Source organism: Bipolaris sorokiniana, assembly GCF_000338995.1.
Source record: "Bipolaris sorokiniana ND90Pr unplaced genomic scaffold COCSAscaffold_7, whole genome shotgun sequence".
Taxonomy (NCBI): domain Eukaryota; kingdom Fungi; phylum Ascomycota; class Dothideomycetes; order Pleosporales; family Pleosporaceae; genus Bipolaris; species Bipolaris sorokiniana.
Genome location: NW_006911901.1, coordinates 1603167 through 1622403, shown reverse-complemented (window position 1 = coordinate 1622403; position 19237 = coordinate 1603167). Strand labels below are relative to the sequence as shown.

The 19237-nt window shown below is 49.7% G+C and overlaps 6 protein-coding genes across 6 annotated transcripts; 2 read left to right on the top strand and 4 right to left on the bottom strand.

Annotated features, from left to right (window-relative positions):
* Positions 1-280: 280 nt before the first annotated feature.
* COCSADRAFT_26668 (uncharacterized protein) lies at positions 281-1366 on the top strand (the record flags this gene model as incomplete). Its single annotated transcript, XM_007701541.1, has 2 exons — positions 281-325; positions 386-1366. The coding sequence occupies 2 exons, from the start codon at positions 281-283 to the stop codon at positions 1364-1366; spliced, it is 1026 nt and encodes a 341-aa protein (XP_007699731.1).
* Positions 1367-1850: 484 nt separating this feature from the next.
* COCSADRAFT_49305 (uncharacterized protein) lies at positions 1851-2628 on the bottom strand (the record flags this gene model as incomplete). The annotated part of the gene is made up of 2 exons (XM_007701698.1): positions 1851-2392; positions 2478-2628. Coding segments are annotated over 2 exons (693 nt in total), but the record flags the coding sequence as incomplete, so codon positions are not given.
* Positions 2629-3464: 836 nt separating this feature from the next.
* On the bottom strand, positions 3465-3767 carry COCSADRAFT_89856 (uncharacterized protein; the record flags this gene model as incomplete). Its single annotated transcript, XM_007702092.1, has 1 exon — positions 3465-3767. A coding segment is annotated over one exon (303 nt), but the record flags the coding sequence as incomplete, so codon positions are not given.
* Positions 3768-6494: 2727 nt separating this feature from the next.
* COCSADRAFT_181604 (uncharacterized protein) lies at positions 6495-8906 on the bottom strand. Its single transcript, XM_007702091.1, has 2 exons — positions 8692-8906; positions 6495-8606 (listed from the first exon to the last, which is right to left on the bottom strand). The coding sequence occupies exons 1-2, from the start codon at positions 8807-8809 to the stop codon at positions 6574-6576; spliced, it is 2151 nt and encodes a 716-aa protein (XP_007700281.1). The 5' UTR covers positions 8810-8906; the 3' UTR covers positions 6495-6573.
* Positions 8907-9515: 609 nt separating this feature from the next.
* On the top strand, positions 9516-10852 carry COCSADRAFT_37099 (uncharacterized protein). The gene is made up of 2 exons (XM_007701680.1): positions 9516-10029; positions 10096-10852. Exons 1-2 carry the CDS (start codon positions 9593-9595, stop codon positions 10775-10777), a joined length of 1119 nt encoding a protein of 372 aa, XP_007699870.1. The 5' UTR covers positions 9516-9592; the 3' UTR covers positions 10778-10852.
* A 37-nt stretch (positions 10853-10889) lies between these two features.
* Positions 10890-18975, bottom strand: PKS4 (polyketide synthase PKS4; the record flags this gene model as incomplete). The annotated part of the gene is made up of 7 exons (XM_007702090.1): positions 10890-12380; positions 12443-12858; positions 12934-13218; positions 13283-17644; positions 17756-18170; positions 18223-18380; positions 18439-18975. The coding sequence occupies 7 exons, from the start codon at positions 18973-18975 to the stop codon at positions 11003-11005; spliced, it is 7551 nt and encodes a 2516-aa protein (XP_007700280.1). The 3' UTR covers positions 10890-11002.
* Between the last annotated feature and the right edge of the window lie 262 nt (positions 18976-19237).

Sequence of the window (19237 nt, the reverse complement as noted above, 5' to 3'; positions counted from 1 at the left end):
ACTTCCTATTTCAGCTTAATTTCGTAGCACTAGACCCAGATAGTAGTTGCCCAGGTAGCTCTGCAACAACAAAGAGCTTCCTGGACGTTTGCCATAGCCTAAGCCTTCCAGATCTGGGCCAGTCAAACAATTCGTTAGGAACCGCCAAGCTTGTCGCATACTCTCACTACAACGTTTATTCAGTCAACACATAAACGGAGGGCCTCTCGTTGAGAAAAAGGACACTTCGTCGATCTTGAACCTTCTCCAGCTTCCCTGTGCAACATCAGAACACCACATCATGGCCAAAAAACTCATCACTATCCTGGGCATTACTGGAACACAGGTGCGTATGTCGTAGTACACACGTCGCAGCTCGTAAACACACTAACGTTACGCGGCTCAGGGTAGTTCTGTAGCCCGTCGATTTCTCTCCCACACCGACTGGTGCATACGCGGACTCACACGCAACCCTAGTTCCCCAAAAGCCAAGGAATGGGCCAACAAGGGTGTCGAAATCGTTAAAGGAGATCACGATGACTTGGAATCCCTCAGGGCTGCTTTCCAAGGTGCTCACGCCATCTTTGCCGTCACAGATTGGGCCGGCTGTTACTCGCGCGTGGCCGGGGACAAGACCCTTCAGAGCGAGGCAGCTAAGGCCGGCCTGTCACTCGAGGAATACGCCGGTCACCTGGAGACGCTACAGGGCATGAACCTGGCAACAGCCGCTAGCGACCCCAATGTCCTTTCTACCCTCGAGAGATATGTCTTTTCCACCTTGGCGCCGGTGAAGCAGATCAGCGGCGGCAAGTACAAGCACTCGTACGAGTTTGACTCAAAAGCCGCAGCTGAGCAGCACATCCGAGACAAGCTTCCGGAACTACGTGCCCGCCTTAGTACCGTCAACATGGGAATCTTCCAGGAGACATGGAGGGAAATTCCCGCATTCAGGCCGCACAAGAAACCGGATGGCACTTTTGAATATGTCCGTCTCAAATGCGACGGCCCACACATAGAAAACCCAGAGGTTGTCGCGTCTCGTGATACTGGTGCGTTTGTCGAAGCCCTGGTTCTCCACCACCCACCCGGCACAGACGTCCTGGGTGCCAGCCAAATCATTTCCAAGGAGGATTACGCAGCTCTCTGGGCTCGTACGCAGGGAGTAACAGCGACAGTGAGAGATGTCGACGAGGAAGAGTATGTCAAGTACCTTCCAGAGGGCTTCGACAAGACTGTCCTCGACGACTTCCGGTTTTTTGCAGAATATGGGTATGCAGGCGGAAACCCCAAGGTCAAGACGCCGGCAGAGCTGGGTATCAAGACAACATCTTTAGAAGATTACTTCCGAAGTGAAGATTGGAGTCCTGTGCTGAAAGGGGAGATGTGATGTTGCTCGTCGGTTGGTGTGATTCGATAATTTCCAACTGTTACACTCATAAGACTGCCCATTAACTTTCAGACAATTAAACTAATTATTCGTAATAAATACTGACGAATCCGCCTTCCCAGAACAAACGTGAAAACAATCATTCATACATACCTCCTGCGCCCTCCTAGTGAAACACTCTTACTTAATATCTTGTTCCGCCGTTTTAATCCCCATCTTCCACCTCCTCAACTATAAACCCGGGCGTTGACAACGGCTTCTCCCCTCTCAAACGACGCCATCGATTAGTCGACTCGAGAATTTCCGGACAGCCGATCATAAGCCAGGCCCATCTTTCCAAAAACGGCTTGCTAACTTCCCAATTCTGTGGATCCCACGGCTCACCCCAGACCACGAGGCCCGTCCACTCGTGCTTGCCTCGCCCCGAATCCATGATGTCGTCAAATAACTCTTGCTCTTCTTCTGGCGATAGAAAATTTTTGGTCGCCAGCAGCAAGTTGTCTCGCATGCGAGGGAGGGGGAACAGGTCGAGCCACGGGTGGTGCCTGATCGATAACTGTACCACGGTCGGTACCAGATTACTCGGTACGGTACCACTTTCCAGCGGCGGCGTCACAGACCTGGCATCGCGTATTGGACCGTCACGTCCAAACGGCGAGACGGCGGCGCACACGAGCCAGTCGAACTGGTAACCCAGCACGGCAGCGTTGCGGGTGAGACCATTGATGATATTGAACTGAATTAGCCGGAGTTTGTGGTCCGCACACGGGTCGCCCGTCATGTAACTTCTTAGCGCCTGCTCGGCAAACTGCTCGAGCACTGCGCGCTCCCGGGCCGCATCCTCTTCCGAGCAGTGGCTGAATGTCGAGGGCACAATTCTGGTAGTGCTGTTACTTCTGCTGCTGCTGCACAACAAAGTCCAAGTGTCCGAGACGGTGGTGTCGGGCGTCGTACTAGCCGCGCGGGACGCGGCATCCGACGAGTCGTCTTCATCATGACTTGTTTTCCGCTTTTTCCGCTGCCTTGCTGTACGCAGATACAAAAGCCGAGCATTAGACTTGGGTTGAGCAGGTAAACCAGAGTTGTACATCTGGGGTTGGGTGTCACTCACAAACGCGTTTGTTCAGTCTGTTCTGGAGCCTCTTGCGTTCCTTTGGGTTCGTTATGCCCGCCCAGTCTTCACCCGGTCGCCGTATATATGCTGCATGTGGCATGCGCTGCAACTCAACACAAGGCGTATATGCCACGGCCATAGTACTGCCATGCTCCATGGTGGACGGTTGGTTGTTAATGGGTGATGCTGGGGTTCAAAGTACGAAGTGGTAGTAGCCCGGACCTAACGTTCCAGCTGGATATAACCAATCTCACGTGATCAGCGTACTTGGCTGCCTTGGCTGACGGAATCCAATGCGCGCGCCAGCTGAATAGGACCACGCTAAGACCTAGCACGCGATCGAAGGTTCTACCTCAGTAGTATGCTCGTTTTCCATTATATTCGTTAGCGAGATCGCCTTCCGCGTGCACTTTGTAGCGCAAACATATCTTATATTGTGGTAATACAAGATCGAGCCCAGAAGACCGAGGACGACCCGCAATCGAGCTAGTATAAAAGAACTGGAATTCAATCGTTGTATTACGTCGTGCGAAGAAAGTAGTCCATCTACTCTGTAAAGAAATCCTGATATATATCCACAGACTGATCACGTGATGTTCCACCACAATATAATTTGGCAGGAGTGGCTATGAGACAATCTACAAGGAGAACGTGGTCGAACGACAATCAAAGCTACTGTACTGTATATATTTTGAGATTGGGCCGCGATGGATAATATCAATAGCATATCTACAGCGACTTGGTCCCGCCCACTGCAAGTACTAGTATTAGCATTGATTGGACGACCAACTTTCCTGTCAACATTAGGATTAATTTCGAACTTCGGAGAGCATTCCAAAGCAATAGTTTCCTAAGTGAAGGTACGTAGTTAGGTAGTAGACAGGTGAGCGATGATGAGATAAGCTATTTAATGCTTCATTGAAGCAGCTTGACCACAGCCTTGTGCCCTCCCTCGGTTGCATACCATAGTGGCGGCAGAAGGAATCATTTGTCATCTGATTCAACCTTGGCCTTGTCTGTTTCAAGTAGTAGCTTAACCACATCATCGTGCCCTCCCTTGGCTGCCCATGAGAGCGGTTTCTGACCAGAATCATCCTCTGAATCAATCTCGACCTTGTCTATCTCAAGGAGTAGCTGAAATACGGCCTTATGCCCTTTCTCAGCTGCCAAAGAGAGCGGCGTCCGACCGGACCACCTGACCTTACAGTTCACATCAACCTTACTTGTCTGAAATATTAACTTGACCACACCATCGTGCCCTCTCTCAGCGGCCCACAATAGTGGCGTGCGATCCCAATCAACTATTCTTCAAGTTCAGATCGAAGCGATCTTTTGCAAGTAGTAGGTATACTATAGCATCATGCCCGTTTTCTGCAGCCCATAATAGCGGTGTTATATCATATCTATCTTCTAATATGTATAGATACTGTATCTCAAATGCTGTCTCATAGCCCTAGACTGCCTCTTAAAGTTTTTTCACGCCTTTTTAGACTCTCCTATATATCTCAATACTTGTGCAATATTCTATATTCTAGTCGTCTTTTCTAAAGAGCCTTCAAGTTCTGTCGAATATCTTAGCATCCGATCGTATCCTTTTAAGTATTACAGTCTCTCTAAAGGGGTTTTCTAGTCCTAGGTAGGTGTAAGATCGTAGATAAACTATATTCCTAATTGTAAAAGTTTTAGCCCATTGATATGTTTATCTAATATTAGAGCTTTCTCTAAAGGCCTAGTTATAATCGCAATAACTTCGAAATAATTATAGCAATCCTATAACGGCGCAGGCAAGACTACTCGGATCAGTATCGGCAGTAGTGTCACTCAGAGGCATATGGGAGTGCGTGGGACATCAAACGAGCCTTGATTCGAATAGCACCTATAGGCCTTGTACAAAAGGATATTAAAAGTCTACAGAGCTAGCTACAGGGAGTGTCTCCTTATATACTTATCTTAGTAGGATCCGAATCGGATCCGACCTCACAACGAGTGGTTGATGAAGAGGGCAGCGAATACTACCTCCGATCCGGCACTGGGATTGGTCCGATACTTGGCGAAGTTGTAACATCGTTACAAATCCTAGATAATCGGTAGGTTTAGAGCTTCTTAGAGAAGGCAAATTATATCTCTTTCTTAAACGGATCTTACTAACTAATCCTAGAAGAGTTAAACGAGCGCTCCTCTTTCGATTCTTAATAATAATATCTATACTTTCTCTCGTATTGTAAATAGTGTTATTATATTCCAATAACACTCTACTAAGAATATAGCCCTTACTTTTAATTACTATAATCTTCTAATTAACTCCCCTAACTTTTATAGATATCTCTTTACCTAGTAGTGTCAGAATATGGGTATATATTGGGTGGTGGACGAAATCCGGGTGCGAATCGGAGCACTCGGACTCTGTGGATCAGTTGGATTAGTGAGCACGCACGATCCACCTCGATCATACTCAGCGGATCAGCGCGGATCAGATCAGACACATAAAAAAACAAGAACAACAGATCAGATCAGATCAGATCAGATCAATCAACCGAATCAATAATCCATCACAGTTTACTCCCATCTTTGATAACCCATCACAATCTGACAAGTAGATACTTAGTTAATATAAGAGTTCTTCCTATAGAACGCTATAGCTAGGTAATATATTAGCTTTACTAAGATTATTAGAGATTTTTTCTGTTGGAGATCTAAGCTAATCAGCTCAACTGTGATAGAATCTGGGTGTTCGGCACCACACCCGGATTCTTCAATCAATCGATCCCTGAACCAATTCAACATCCCTGAACCAATTCATCTATCTATCGGAATTATTATTGCGCAATCTACTATTATTTCTCTTAGTTATCGTTTTAGTTAATGTAAACAGCGTTAATCTGTATAATTCGTTTAAAAAGGGGTATTGTAGGCGTGTCAACGCCGCGTGGAGGTTTTTGGTGATGGGTAGGTTATTTCTGCTTGTAGAATTGTGTTCCAGTATGAAGATAGACTGAGGATTTCCTGAACGATTCTATATGTAGGACAAAGCCTCGTATAGATGCGCTCGTCTGCTTGGTTCCTGCAGAGAGTAGTGGAAGAGCTCACATTGAATGGGGGCCGTCTCGTCTTCACTAGGAAGTAGACGAAGTAAGCGAATGCTGGCTGACGACAAAGGTTCGCGATAACAATCAGGAGACGGGAAAGCAGACATTGTGCTCTAAAATGTGAACTGTGTGCATGTTGGATAGTCCTGGTGGGGAGTCTGGTGAACCTAACAAAGTCGTTCCATCGCTTCTGCCTGGACATTTGGCAGCCACCCCCCGCTAAATCACGTGAGATGCGACCAATGGGTATAGAGGTAAAAGTGGCCAGCTGAGTGTGCAGGGCAGAGGCCAAATTCGCTAGCGACAGTAATTACACTTGTACTCTGATATTGGACCTTGAGGAAGGGTAACTTTAAACAAAATGTCGTGTCAATACATCTTATGCCACAGGAGTCATAGTCACATATATAACACGTATACCTCCTACCAAACGCTGAACAAAAACCATAGGAATTCACCTTGATTTATCCCTTGCAAACTCTACTCAGACCTAACTACCAAATATGTTACACTTAATTCAGTCCCTTTACGCTGTATCTCAACGCGCTCTTAGCTCGCGAGAAAACATGCACACATTAGATGCTAAACGCCAACAGGTAATCATGGCCCTTCCCCTCCCCCCTCCGAAGAGATACACAAGAGTAAATATGACAAGACAACGCTTCACGCAAGCAACTCACTATACACTCACTTACACAATTGGCTTCTAGTCCACGCATCATACAAAACGCTTAGCCTACAGAGGTCTCTACTTCTCTTTATATAATCTTTTTCTAGTTAGAAGTAGCTACCACGAAGGTACTACTAACATTCTAAAAAGCTAAAAGCTCACTAAGAGCTGGGTTTGGATATTGTAATGCTAAATAGAAATGTATACTATAGGATATATCATCAAAGATAGTAGCAGAGATATATATAACAGCGTGACGGTAGGTAGCTTCATCACACTATATTTTAGTTTTTTCTCTAGAAAGTATTGGCTAAAGTGCTATTCTCCCTTGCCTATCCTACGCCCTGGGCTCCGCTCCTGCATCTAATAGCAGCTGCTCTACCCTCCCGTGACTTCCCTTGACTACCCATTTCAGTACTGTTGTCCCATACTTGTCTGTCGCGTTAACATTCGCCCCATTATCTATCAATAACTGCACCATCGCCTCGTTCCCTGCCTGAGCTACCCAGTGCAGCACCGTCATCCCATACTTGTCCCTCGCCTCGAGGTCCGCTCCTTTATCTATTAGTAGCTGCATCATCGACTTGTTCTTTGCCCGAGCTACCGAGTGTAGCATCGGATTCCCATAGTTGTCCTTCGCCTTGAGGTCCGCTCCTCTGTCCACCAGCAGCCGCACCATTGCCTCTTTTCCTTCAGAAGCTGCACAGTGTAATGCCGTCTTCCCATAACTGTCCTTCCGGTTCACCCACCAGCAGTGCATAGGTGTCCACCTGAATTTAGCCAGCACCGCTTCTACCCATGGTGCAATTTCCAAAGCGCATGCTATGTGCAATAATGGTGGTACCTCATCTTCATATCCTCTTATCCTCCTAGAATAAGTCCTCCACCAATGATCGCGCAAAGGAGATACTCTTTGAAGGAAAAATTCAGAGAAATTCAAGAGCTTTGCTGCTAGTGCATAACAGCTCTTCGCGTGCTTAGGCCAATAGAGCGTTGCATATCGCAACAGCGGAGACACTTGAGAATCTAGCATAGCGCCTAGATTGGGAATTCTGTCTCGTAAGTCGCTTTGCGAAATACAGTCAAGACACTTTTTTGCTAGCTCTAGGTGCGCACTTTCTAAGTTGAATCGAAACATCTCAAGTACTGCATCACTATCGCACTCTATGCGCAGTAGGTAGTCTCGCGCTGACTGGTGGACGAGGCTGATAGTCTGACCCCATGTCCTTAGTAGAGGTCCACACAGAGCAACAGCGTCGCGTGCTACTTGTTCCACAGTCATTTGGGGAGTAGCCTGGATGCCTACTGCCGCCGCTAGCTCGTCCAGCCGCAGAGGGCGAGCAGCCACAGTCACCCACTGCAGGATTGCCCGGCTTAGTGTCCTCTGCTTTGCTGGGATTCGCAGCAGCATACGACTGTATATCGCCGGAAGGCCGCTTGGCAGATCCTCAAGCGTCTCCCAAATCTCAATGCATGTCTGCTTCTGCGACAGCTCGTACATTGCGAAGCCTACCCATAGAAATGTTCCTTCGGTGCGTTGGAGAAGGGCGTCGTGTACAGATTTGCGAAAATTGTCCTCGAAGCCCTCGATGCTAGACAGCTCCTCTACTCGGGCGGACACGAACAGCTCAATATCGCTAACCACTCTCTTATTGTTATCAGGATCTATCCTCACCCTCGTCGTGCAGCCTCGCAGGCCAGGCAGGTCTCGGCTAAGGATCACTAGCTTGAACGCACTATTCGTCGACGATGGCGTTGGATTTGCAAGTAGGCCTACGAGTCTAGGCAACAGTCCTCTCAGCGTGCTGTCCTCGCACTCGTCGAGTCCATCAAGCACGCAGAATACAGTCCCAAGCTCAACGTCGGTGATGATATTGCTGAAGATAATCCAGAGCGTCTCCAACGACGATAGCGTCTGCTGTATCCTCTCTGGTGGTTTAAAGTACGGCAGCGCGTACTTGACTAATAGTGGACGCTTAATAATAATCTGGTGCACTAGCCCGCGCAGTACTGCTATTGCTGTGTTGCGTCTCTTGTCCTCGGCGCTGCAGAAGAAGAATACCAGGTCTGCATTGTCCATGCGCGCTGTGTGTTCCTTTAGCTGCTCTGTCAGAAAGACAGATATCATAGTCTTGCCCTTGCCGGGCCCGCCAGAGATCCATAGCAGGCGAGTATCGCCGTTGTCATCTCCATCATTATCTCTGCCGCTATCGCTCTTGAGCCAGGCGCGGTAGGTCTCGTTCTGCGTGATCCACTCACACGTACCCGCGACTCTCGTACCTTTCGCGCTAATCACGCTCTCGCGGTCGACGTCGGGATCAGTGAGATACAGTGCGTTGCGACACGCGACGGCCTCTTCGTCCTCGGCGTCTATCAAGCAATCGTATCAGCTGCAGGCACCCGAGAGAGTGAAAGTTTCAACTATTCAGGGCGGAAGCGAGGTGGATTGACTAACCTTTCAGGGTGAAAATGTTCGGTACCTGTAAATCGCCTCGTACATAGGCAACAATTTGCACCCCGTTGCCACTTACATGTCCTCCTCTAATGTCGATCTTTTCTGGGTCGCTCCCCATTGGGGTTTCGATCGATGCATCAAAATATTAGTGACAAGAGTATAGAAATGTCATAGGACAGCAACTTCTGGAACAACAAATAAATCATTCGTTAGTATGCAAGTACATGCAGCCCGCCGTGGTGGCAGTTGCAGCCTCTTTATACTCACCTCATGTATCGTACTACTCTTGGAAAGCCTACATAGCATTCGCTAGCTGTAAGCAAAAGTCCTCGCAATCAGTGACGCGGGCTGATGCGTAGCAGGGAAGATACATATTTAGATAAGCGGTTCCAACCAGTAGAAGACAGGGTTAATGGGCTAGGCCGTCTTGCATACTGCGGGGAAAGTCATGCCACTCGCAGCTACGTACTTAAGTACTTACAGCCTGCACCCGGAAGGCCACTAAAACATCACCTACAGATCATCTACATCTACTTTTGCATGAGCTCTGGAGGCACTCGATATTGCACATGTCATGTTTCACACCACTAGCAATTTAGGCACGCGTGAGAGCGGAGAACATGATGAAGTGTCAATTGTCTTGTGGGCAAGGATAAGGCGGAAAAAAAGGCATTATAGTATAGCCCGCAAGTACGCCTCAATAACGCCACATGCAGGCGCTAAGTCTCAGCCCCTCTTGAGTCTCAGCCCCTCGTTAGACTCAGCCCCTCGTTAGTCTATTACCGGACCCGGCGTCTCCGTCCTGCGCATAATAACAAGTCAGAAGAAGTACAATAGGAAATAATTTTCATATCGATTCCACAAGCCGGTTACTCTCTGAAAAACGGATCTCTTTCACGTCATGGCGGATCCCCTCAGCATAACCGCCAGCGTACTAGCAGTTGTTACTGCTACAATCCAGAGCGCCCAGTTCGTCGTTACAACAATCGATAACATTAAAAGCGTCCCAGATACGGTTAAGGATATCAGGAACGAGTTGACCGCTCTTAACCTGATCCTCCAACATCTACAGCAGCGCATGGTATTAGCCGCGCAAAATACAACTGAAAGTCTACTAGCTGGTCCAATTATTACGCGTAGCCTTGAAAACTGCGAAGGCGCATGTAAACGCTTCAGTGAATGGTTGAACCGGAGTATGCGACACTCGACTGAGGACAAGCTGTCCAAGGTCGACAGGTCAAAGATCGCAATTTTCGGCCAAAAGAGGATCGATGCCTTCAGGGGCCAACTAGATAACTATAAAGCCACGCTTCAACTTGCGCTTACGACTGTAGTAATGTAAGTATTGCAACATCCATTAGTAACACTATTCAATTGTGCAGGTAACTAAAGCAAACATGCTAGCCTCTCCACTCCAGCATTTACGCCAGACACAATATCCGAGAAGGCTAAACAGTTGGAAAAACATGAGAAGGATATCGGACAAAAGATTGCTGAGACCAAAAGCGTTGAAACCAAGATTGAGGAGGAGATAAGAAAGCTAAACATAGCTTCAGGCATCACAAGCAGCAACACAGACCAAGCGCAACAAAAGTCCTTTCCAGCCTCGGTCGATGACGAGTCTAACGAAGCAATGAAGGAACTAATGAGCGAACTGCAGCACCTGAAGTGTTCGAGCCAGGCATACTGTCAACTTAGCGAGGAGGCCCTTAGCAAGACAATGTCCCAACGTACTGGAACCAATGTGTCGATAAGAGGAGTTACAGTGACGGACCAGGGACTCATAATTAATGGAGTCATATCAGAAACAGGTGAAGAGCTGAAGATTCAGTTGGAAATCTCAGAAGTCACTGTTAAAGACCAGGGGATTGCGGTAAACGTGGTTGCGGACAAACTGGATCTCAATCCGATCCTTGCTGCGCGCAACGAAGCTGTGAGACTCCATGCAGGAGACAAAAAACATGTCGAAGGCAAGACGAGTGGGCACATTCTTGGTCGTCAAGCAACCGTAGAAAATGCTGGAGTGGCTGAGGTCCAGTCGCCTACTGAACAGGTCAAGACTAGCCGCATACTAAGATTGTCTTAGAAATGGTAGCTCCTCTGGGAGAACAAAATATGCATTCCTTTTTGGAAACCAAGATGCTAAATTCAATAGATGAACATATAGTTATACATATTTACATAAGAGGAAAAAAGGACTATTAAGCACTTTTCTAATTACTAATGGAAAATATATAACAGCTACTTGAAATGCGATTGATAACAAAAACGCCCAGACAAAGGAAACATACTCAAACCATAGCTCTGGTGGTCATTTACTGCTAATAGCCTTGGCCAATCCATTCGCAGCCTGCTTACCCAGCTCCTCCAACGTACCAAAGCCCAAAAGTTGTAGTACGCTAATGTCAAAGCCAAACGTCTGTCTCCACCAGTTGCGCAGCTCGATGCCGACGAGCGAGTCGAGACCAAGTTGCTGCACAGGCATCGTGATGTCGAGCTCTTCGTCATCGGGTCGTAGCAGCAATCGCATCAGTTGCTTCCCGATCTCAGCGCCAAAGTAGGCGGCAGTCTCAGGCTTGGCGAGTACCTCGGCATCGTTCCTGGCCGCGGAGAGGAACGCCTTGAAGCCGTCGTTGCCATTGCCTGCCTTGCCCTCGTCTCCGTCGCTGATGTTGTACCACACGCCTGTCCGGAGGTCTTTCTTCCAGAAGGTACGGTTTTCGGGATGGCTGAGTGACTTGTCGGAGCCGAAGCCCGTGGCAAATGTGTTCTTGTGGGCAAAGGGGCTCTTCTTTGTGTTGATGTTGAGCGAGGGCACGGGGTATGACGCTGCTGCCCGGAACGCCTCGATCATCTCAGACTCTGTGACGCCCGAGTAACCGTTTTTGATGAGCCTCTGCAGCAGCTGCTGATCACGGGCGGCGTAGCCCATGTCTGCGACAGCACCAATGTCGATGGAAGATGCTGGAAGCCCGTTGCTGTTGCGCCACAATGCAAAGGCGTCCAGGAAAGTGTTGGCGCCCGCGTAGTTGGCCTGACCAGGCTGACCGATGACGCCAGACATGGATGACAAGAACACGAAGAAGTCGAGTTTGATACCGGCCCCAACTGTAGCCTCGTGGAGGTACCAAGCACCCTTGACCTTTGGACTAGTGGCCTTGATCCACTGCTCCAGCGTCATGTTGCGGAATGCCTCATCCTGAAGGAACATGGGTGAGTGGAGAATGCCCTTGAGGTTGGTTGCTTGCTTGACGGCGTGGAAGACGTCTTCCTTGTTGCTTATGTCGCCCTTGACAAGAACTACTTCGCAGCCCATGCTCTCAAGCTCTCGGATGGTATCAATGTCTTCAGGGCGTGTTCCAGGGTTTCGTGAGAAGCAGACGATGCGGCGGGCTCCGTTCTCAACCAGGTGCCTGGCAATGACGGTGCCGATACCACCCAAACCTCCTGCGAGCAGGTATGAGGCTGTCTTGTCAATCATGAACAAGTCATCAGCGACCTTGATCGTGTTGGCGTTAACCTTGAGCTCGCCATCTGCGTCCCTGAGCTGCAGAACGACCTGGCTCAATTCCTTTTCCTCTTGCACGTGCTTGATGGCGTCCTCAACGCCCGCAGCCTCGTACACCACCCGAGAGGTGAGTGGAGTAATGCTGCCTTCTTTCAAATACCTCACGGTCGACTGGAGTAGTCTACAAAAGAAAAGTTAGCTGTGAGATCGATGGCACTAGGCGATCTTCGCATATCCACTTACCCCTTGACAGCAGACGGCTTCTTGGCTACCAGAGCCTCCAAATTGACGCCAGTGTAGCTTCTCCCTCCCAAGAATGCGTTCAGCTCCAGCTTACCCGCACCGACAAGATCCGTAGTGCCAATCTCAATCATTTTTCCGAACTCAGCGACTGCCTTCCAGGTAGCGTGCAAGAGGTCGCCAGATAGCGAGTTCAGAGCAAGGTCAACGCCCTCACCACCCGTTGCTTCTAGAACACCTTGCAAGAAGCTGTCATCCGTGGATGAGAAGATATGACTCTTTGGAACACCAAAGTTTTCAATGAGGTATTTGGCCTCCTCCTCGGTCTTAACAGTTGCATAAACATCTGCCTTTGACGCCCTAGCGAGTTGCAATGCAGCGAGGCCAACATTGCCAGTGGCGTTGTGGATGAGAACAGACTGTTGATCATGTTAGCTCAAGCATACTCACTTTCCTCTATTTCGTGAGCAAAGATAGAGGGGAGGTTTGCTTACCTGTCCAATTTGTAGGTTTCCGGTAGTGTGCAGAGCTACAAGTGCCATTCCGAATGCAGCAGGAAGAGATGCTGCTTCTTCGAACGAGATGCTATCAGGAATCTTCTCAATCAGCTTCTCTGAAACGCGTAGATGCGAGGAGAAGCTTCCAGAGCCAAGGCCAATTACACGGTCGCCCACACCAAAGCCCTTGACATCGGGTCCGATGGCAGAGATTCTACCAGCAGCGCTTCTGCCCAGACCTCCGGCAGGGTAAGGGCTGTTGCCCATGACTTCGGCGACATCCTACAAACGAATTAGATTTTGTCCATTGCACAAGGTGAGCGTGATAAAGGAAAAGAAAACGTACCTTAGGCGTGAGTTCAGAGTAGAAGACCTCGACGTCAACCTGGTCTCCAACCAGAGGCTCAGTTCGACGCGACAACCAGCCTAGAGAGTTTAGACGGCCAGGCTTCTCAGCCACCAGAGATACGCGCTCGTTAGCAGAACGGCTAGAAGTGCGTTCGTCACCAAAGGTGAAGGGATAGAAGCGAGGTACATTGATAGTGTCGTTGACAATTGCGTACTCATAGTTAGGCCTAAAGAAGTCATCTTCCTTCTGCTTTTGGAAGTGTGTGAAAGCATCGGCGACGAGATCCAGTGATGCGCTTACATCATCAACCTCGCAGGTAGCAAGGTCGATGGTGTCTTCGTGACGAATAGAGCGGAGGGCACCAACCACGGTCGCATATCGTGGGTCTGCAGACTGCATTTGAGATGGACGGGTGATCCAGAAGAAACCCCGGTCACCAATATTGGCAATGAACTTTTGCAAAGTCTGGAAACGGTGCTGGTCAATATCTTCGAAGAAGGGACTTTCCTCGTCAAGAAGACTGATAACATATTGAGACTCTTGCGGCAGCTCATCCCCGAAACTACACTTGCTGACCTTGTAGCCTCGGCTCTGAAGCTTCTGGCTGACAGTATCAACATTCTTGCCATCATGCTTGTACGCTAGCACAGCTACATGCTTATTCACGGCGGGCTTGGTGTCTTCTTCCGGTCTCGCGATGATGACAGCGTGTGACTGGTACGGAGCTGGCGAGTCTAGCGCAATGGCTGGAGTAGCGAAGCCAGCGCGCTTCAACTCGGCCTCCCAGCGCTCCGGAGAAACGTAGGGTTCGTCGGCTCGCCCGTCATTTTCGCCAATCCACCATTCATCAAGGAAGCCAAGAATGCAGTTGACCCACTTCGTCTGTGTATTAAGCTCTTGCAAGAGGAGTCGGCCTCCGGGCGCCAAAAGCTTACGAATATTAGTCAGAGAACTGGACAAGCTTGGAGTAGCGTGGACACAGTTTGTCGCGACAATGAGATCGTACTTGTCATCTTCCTTGAATCCCTGCTCGGCCGGATCCTTGGAGATGTCCAGGGCACGGAAGTCCATGTTGTCGACATCCTGGAACTGCTTCTTGAGTCCGGCAAGAGTGCTCGACTGAGGATCGGTCAAGGTATACCTATAGTAGAGGGAGACGTTGTTGGGAAGACTCAGATCCTTGATGATAGACGAGGCCAATTCTCCCGTGCTGCCACCAAGTTCCAAAATACGAAGACTAGGCCTTGCATGAGCCAAGCTCCTGAGGAACGCTGACTTGTCAGTAGTGTTCGCTGCATTATAGAGCTTTGTAAAAAGATCATCATGCGAGAGGACTTCGAAGATGGTCTTTTCACCGGTCAACAACTCGACAATATTCCCACCAACTTCCAAGACACAGTCAGCAGCGGGAGCAAGCGGCGATCCAGCCAAGCTCTCTCCGATTGCATGGGCTCTTTCAACGATTTGTTCCATACTGAGGGCTTGTGCTGGGTGGTTCTTATCGAGGGTTTGGTATTGACGACCAACCCAGGCTGCGAACCGCTGGATCGTGGGGTTCTCCACTAGTTTGACATCGTCGATACATCTCTGGAAAAAGACATAGCAGAGCTCAGTCAGCTCTTGGAATAGAGGCGCCCACTTTGCGCCATCGACCTTGGATTCGATGAGAGAAGCCACATCGACAAAGTCCACGTGAGGCTGCCAGCTTAGACGTGCGCTGATGGGAAGCTTGTGGACGACATCTTTGTCACCCTGTTCGATAGGTGTGAATGCTGCCTTGGGCATGTCCATTACCGCCTTGTCGTCTGCAATGACTTGGAAACGACCTCGGATTTCACCACTGCCAGGCTGAACAACTGTTGATGCTGATGCAAACATTCCTGCCTCCGGATCGCTACGGAAAATGGTCACCTCCTCGATCAATGTAGGCATTGCGGCGCAGTTGCTTGCATCAAGCTTGCCAGATCTAGCAGCAACAAGTCCCATCTGGAGAGCAGCATCGATGACTGTTGGGTGAAGGTGATACTTGCTCTCGTCTCCATTCAAGTTCTTAGTAAGACTGCTCACAGCCCTGGTCTCTAGAGGATCTGCACTGATCTGGTCTAGACGCTGGAATGCTGTTCCATATTGCATTCCAGATTTTGCGAGAGTGTTAAAGATCTTAAACGTGTCCAACTTGCGAGGAAGCGACTTGACCTCTTCAGCCTGCTTTGGCCCGGCGGATGGAACGGCCGACACTCGGCCGACACAGTGCTTCACCCATGAGTTACCATTGTAGGAGGCAATTGAAAATTCCCACCACTGGCTGTCTGTAGTGTCAGTCAGACGGAGAGGGCGGAGATTTGTAACGATCTCGGTATCAACACCCTCCTGCAACATCAGGGCCTGGCTGAGCACCATATGGGAAAGGCTATAGGAATCCTCGATGCCACTCAGCTGTCGAATCGCTTCGCCCGCCATTGCAAAATAACCTGCGGCAGGGAAGACGATAGCACCCTGAACTTGGTGGTCTCGAAGCCAAGGAGCGTCTTCAATGTTGATGACATTCCTCCAGCTGGGCTCAAGGCTGGTGCTCTCCAACTGTTGACGTCCTAGGAGCGGGTGCCTGGGGAACTTGGGGAACCTCCACTCTTTGGACATGCGAGACTCCACCCAGAACTCGCCATCATAGTGCCAAGGGTAACGGGGAAGATCTGGAAGCGTCTCTCCGGCAGGGGCAATGGCCTCATAGTTGAGCGGGACATTCAGCTCAAAGAGCTTACCGACAGCGGTCAAATAGGATTGCACGCAATCTTCGTTACGGGTCATTACCGAAAGGTATGGCGGAGAAGCAGATGCCTTGGCGAAGATCTGTCGTGCTGGACCGGCCAGAGCTCCATGTGGACCGACTTCAAGGAAGGCTGGGTTCTTGACATGCTTCAGCAAACCTGCCACAGCAGGACTGAAGAGAACAGGTGATTCGAGGTTCTGCTGCCAGTATTTGGCATCTAGCTTGCGTTGCTCTGGCTGTCCCGTACCAGTAACACTAGAGAAAAAGGGCTTGGTGGCTTGCTTGCCTACGAGGTGCGGCTCAATCATGGCATGGTATTCAGCTCCAATCTCACGCATGTGGTATGAGTGGTATGCCTTTTCTACCTTGAGAAGTCGAGCTGTGATGTCGGGGTGTGCTTCTTTGACACGGTTGACAGTGTCTTGTACCGTTTCGGCATCACCTGAGAGGGTGACGCTCTGAGGGGAGTTCTCGCACGCAACGACAACATGAGGTGCGTTCAAAAAGGGCTCGACTTCATCCCAGCCGAGACCTACAGCTGCCATGGCACCCTTTCTCTTCTGGAGCTTGGCAGCCTGTCCACGTTGGTAGGCTCCAATGATAGCTTCCTTTGCAGTAAGCGCCCCAGCAGCGTACGCACCAGCAAGTTCACCGCTGCTGTGACCAACGACTGCCGCCGGCTCGACACCGATGCTTGCCAAGAGATCAACCAGGCCAATCTGAACGGCAGTACATAGTGGCTGTGAGAGCTCTGCCTTCTGGACTTGCGAAATTTTGGCTGACTTCAAGAGCTCTTGTTCGATCGTCCATTCAGGAGGCTGGGAGATAGTTCGAAGGTGCTTGTCCAGCGCCCTGATAGTCTTTTGGAAAACTGAATCATCGCGCAGGAGTAGCTCACGACCCATGCGGGGCCATTGTGCTCCTTGACCTGTGAAAACCATGACGAGGTTGACAGGCTGACCAGGAATCTTCCTGCCCTGGGAAGCCGGAGTCTCATTAGCACCCACGACCTTGAAGGACCGGTGAGCGAGGTGCTCACGCCTGTTAGCAAGGGTGTAACCAAGGTCGCTAATCTTTTCGGGTTCATCGGCGTGCTTCTGGACCCAATCTTCGTAACGAGTGATAGTCGACTTCAATGAGGGAGCAGAACCTGCTGAGAACAGAAGCAACTGTGCATCTGGCTCCAGGTCTGCGTCTCGGACCACCCGCTTGGGAATATTGAAGCTCCTTGCCGAATCAACAATGACATGCGCGTTCGACCCACCAAGACCGAAACTGTTTACACTGACACGCTCACATCGATCCTCAGGGAAGGGTGTTGGTTCAACAGGAACAGTAAGTTTGGCTTCCTTGAAAGGAATCTTCGGGTTCGGAATAGTGAACTTGATGTTTGGTGGGATTGTGCGGTTCTCCAGGGACATGACAGCCTTGATCAATGAGACGAGACCAGAGGCACCCTCAGTGTGACCGACATTGGGTTTCACAGAGGTGATGTGAATACCCTTCTCTCCGAACACCCTAGCAACTGCTCCGGTCTCTATAGGATCGCCGACGCTTGTGCCAGTTCCATGGCATTCAAAGTATGCTGTCTTGGAGAAATCCTGAGCAATCGTTGTTAGTCATGCTCTCTCAGTCGTGTTGTAACCTTGCCCGAAGCAAAACAGGACTAATGCCCATGATGTTCTGGCAAGAACAGTTACTTCAAGATATTTACTTACCTTAATACCAGCCTGCTTGTATGCCAGTCGAATCATAGCCTCGTGCGCATATCCATTGGGCTGCGTGATACCCTGCGTCTTGCCATCCGAGTTTGCCACTGCTGCTCTGATGACGGCCCGGATTGGGTTTCCATCGCGAATAGCAGCATCTAGGGGCTTTACAAATACTGCAGTGAATGCTTCACCACGTGCATATCCGTCCGCATCAGCAGAGAAAGTCTTGCAAGAGCCGTTAGGTGACAGAATACCCTTCTCAGTCATCTGCTGGGTCATGCCAGGTGCCAGGATTAGATTACTGCCAGCTACAATGGCACCCTCGCAGATTCCTCGTTGAATGGCGGCAAACGCCTCAGCGAGACCTGTCAGTGCAGATGAGCAAGCAGTGCGGATAGTCATGCTATACAATGTCAGCCGCTCAGTACTTGCGAAATCGGAATGGTGGAGCAAACCTTGGTCCGGTCAATCCAAACTCATAAGAGATACGATTCGCAAGCATCCAGTCTTGGTAACCATCAATCTTATTTGCACCGTGCCAAAGCGGGTCTCGGTTCATCATCTCTCCCCAGTCCTCGCACATGTTTCCGAAGTAACAACCAATCTTTTTGCCCTAGTGTCAATGTTAGCAGGAGTGGATATATTTCTGAGGATAGTTCGAAAGAGCGTACTCTAAAGTTGGCTTCTCCAGCGTCCTCGAGTGCCTCCATAACCACTTCCAATAGGTGTCGTTGCTGAGGGTCAGAAAACTCGACATCGGCACGGCTCATAGAAAACCGACTGGTATCCATGGCACCGAGCTTGACATCTTCGTCAAGGAAGTATCCATATTCAGTGGCTACAGTCGTAGGCCGCTTTGTGGTTTCGTGGTAGGCTGACACGTTGTAACGTGACATTGGAACTCGGACCCTGCCGTCCCCCTTGTTGATGAGGAACTCCCAGAATTCCTGAGGAGTGGTATTTCCTCCAGGGAGTCGGAGACCCATACCACAGATTGCGATGGGGATGGTCTCCTTGTTAGCATCATCCACGTGCAAGCCATTGGTGCCATTGGCATGCGATCCGCCATTGATACCGTTCTCGTGCGAACCACCATTGACATAGCTGTTGGTGCCGTTAGTACCGTTGGTACCGTTAGCATGACCATTAGTACCATTAGTACCGTTAGCGTGGCCATTGGTGACGTTCGTTCCGTTTGTGATCGACATGTTTGCTGCTGGATAAAAATTCTTGTCGGAAAGATGTCACGAGATTCCCTGTGGATGACTTCTGGGGAGAGATTGTTTGCGGAAGAAGCGTGGTGATGATCGCGAGTTGTCTTGCTTTCAATCTGAGGGACTTTGGATTCTAATTATCCTCCTACAACTCCTCGACATCTTCGGGCCATGAAGCCATGAAAGCAACATCGGTTGTCGGAGTGAACGCCAACGGAACTGAGCAGGCAGCATCCATTCTCCCCGGTTGCTGAAC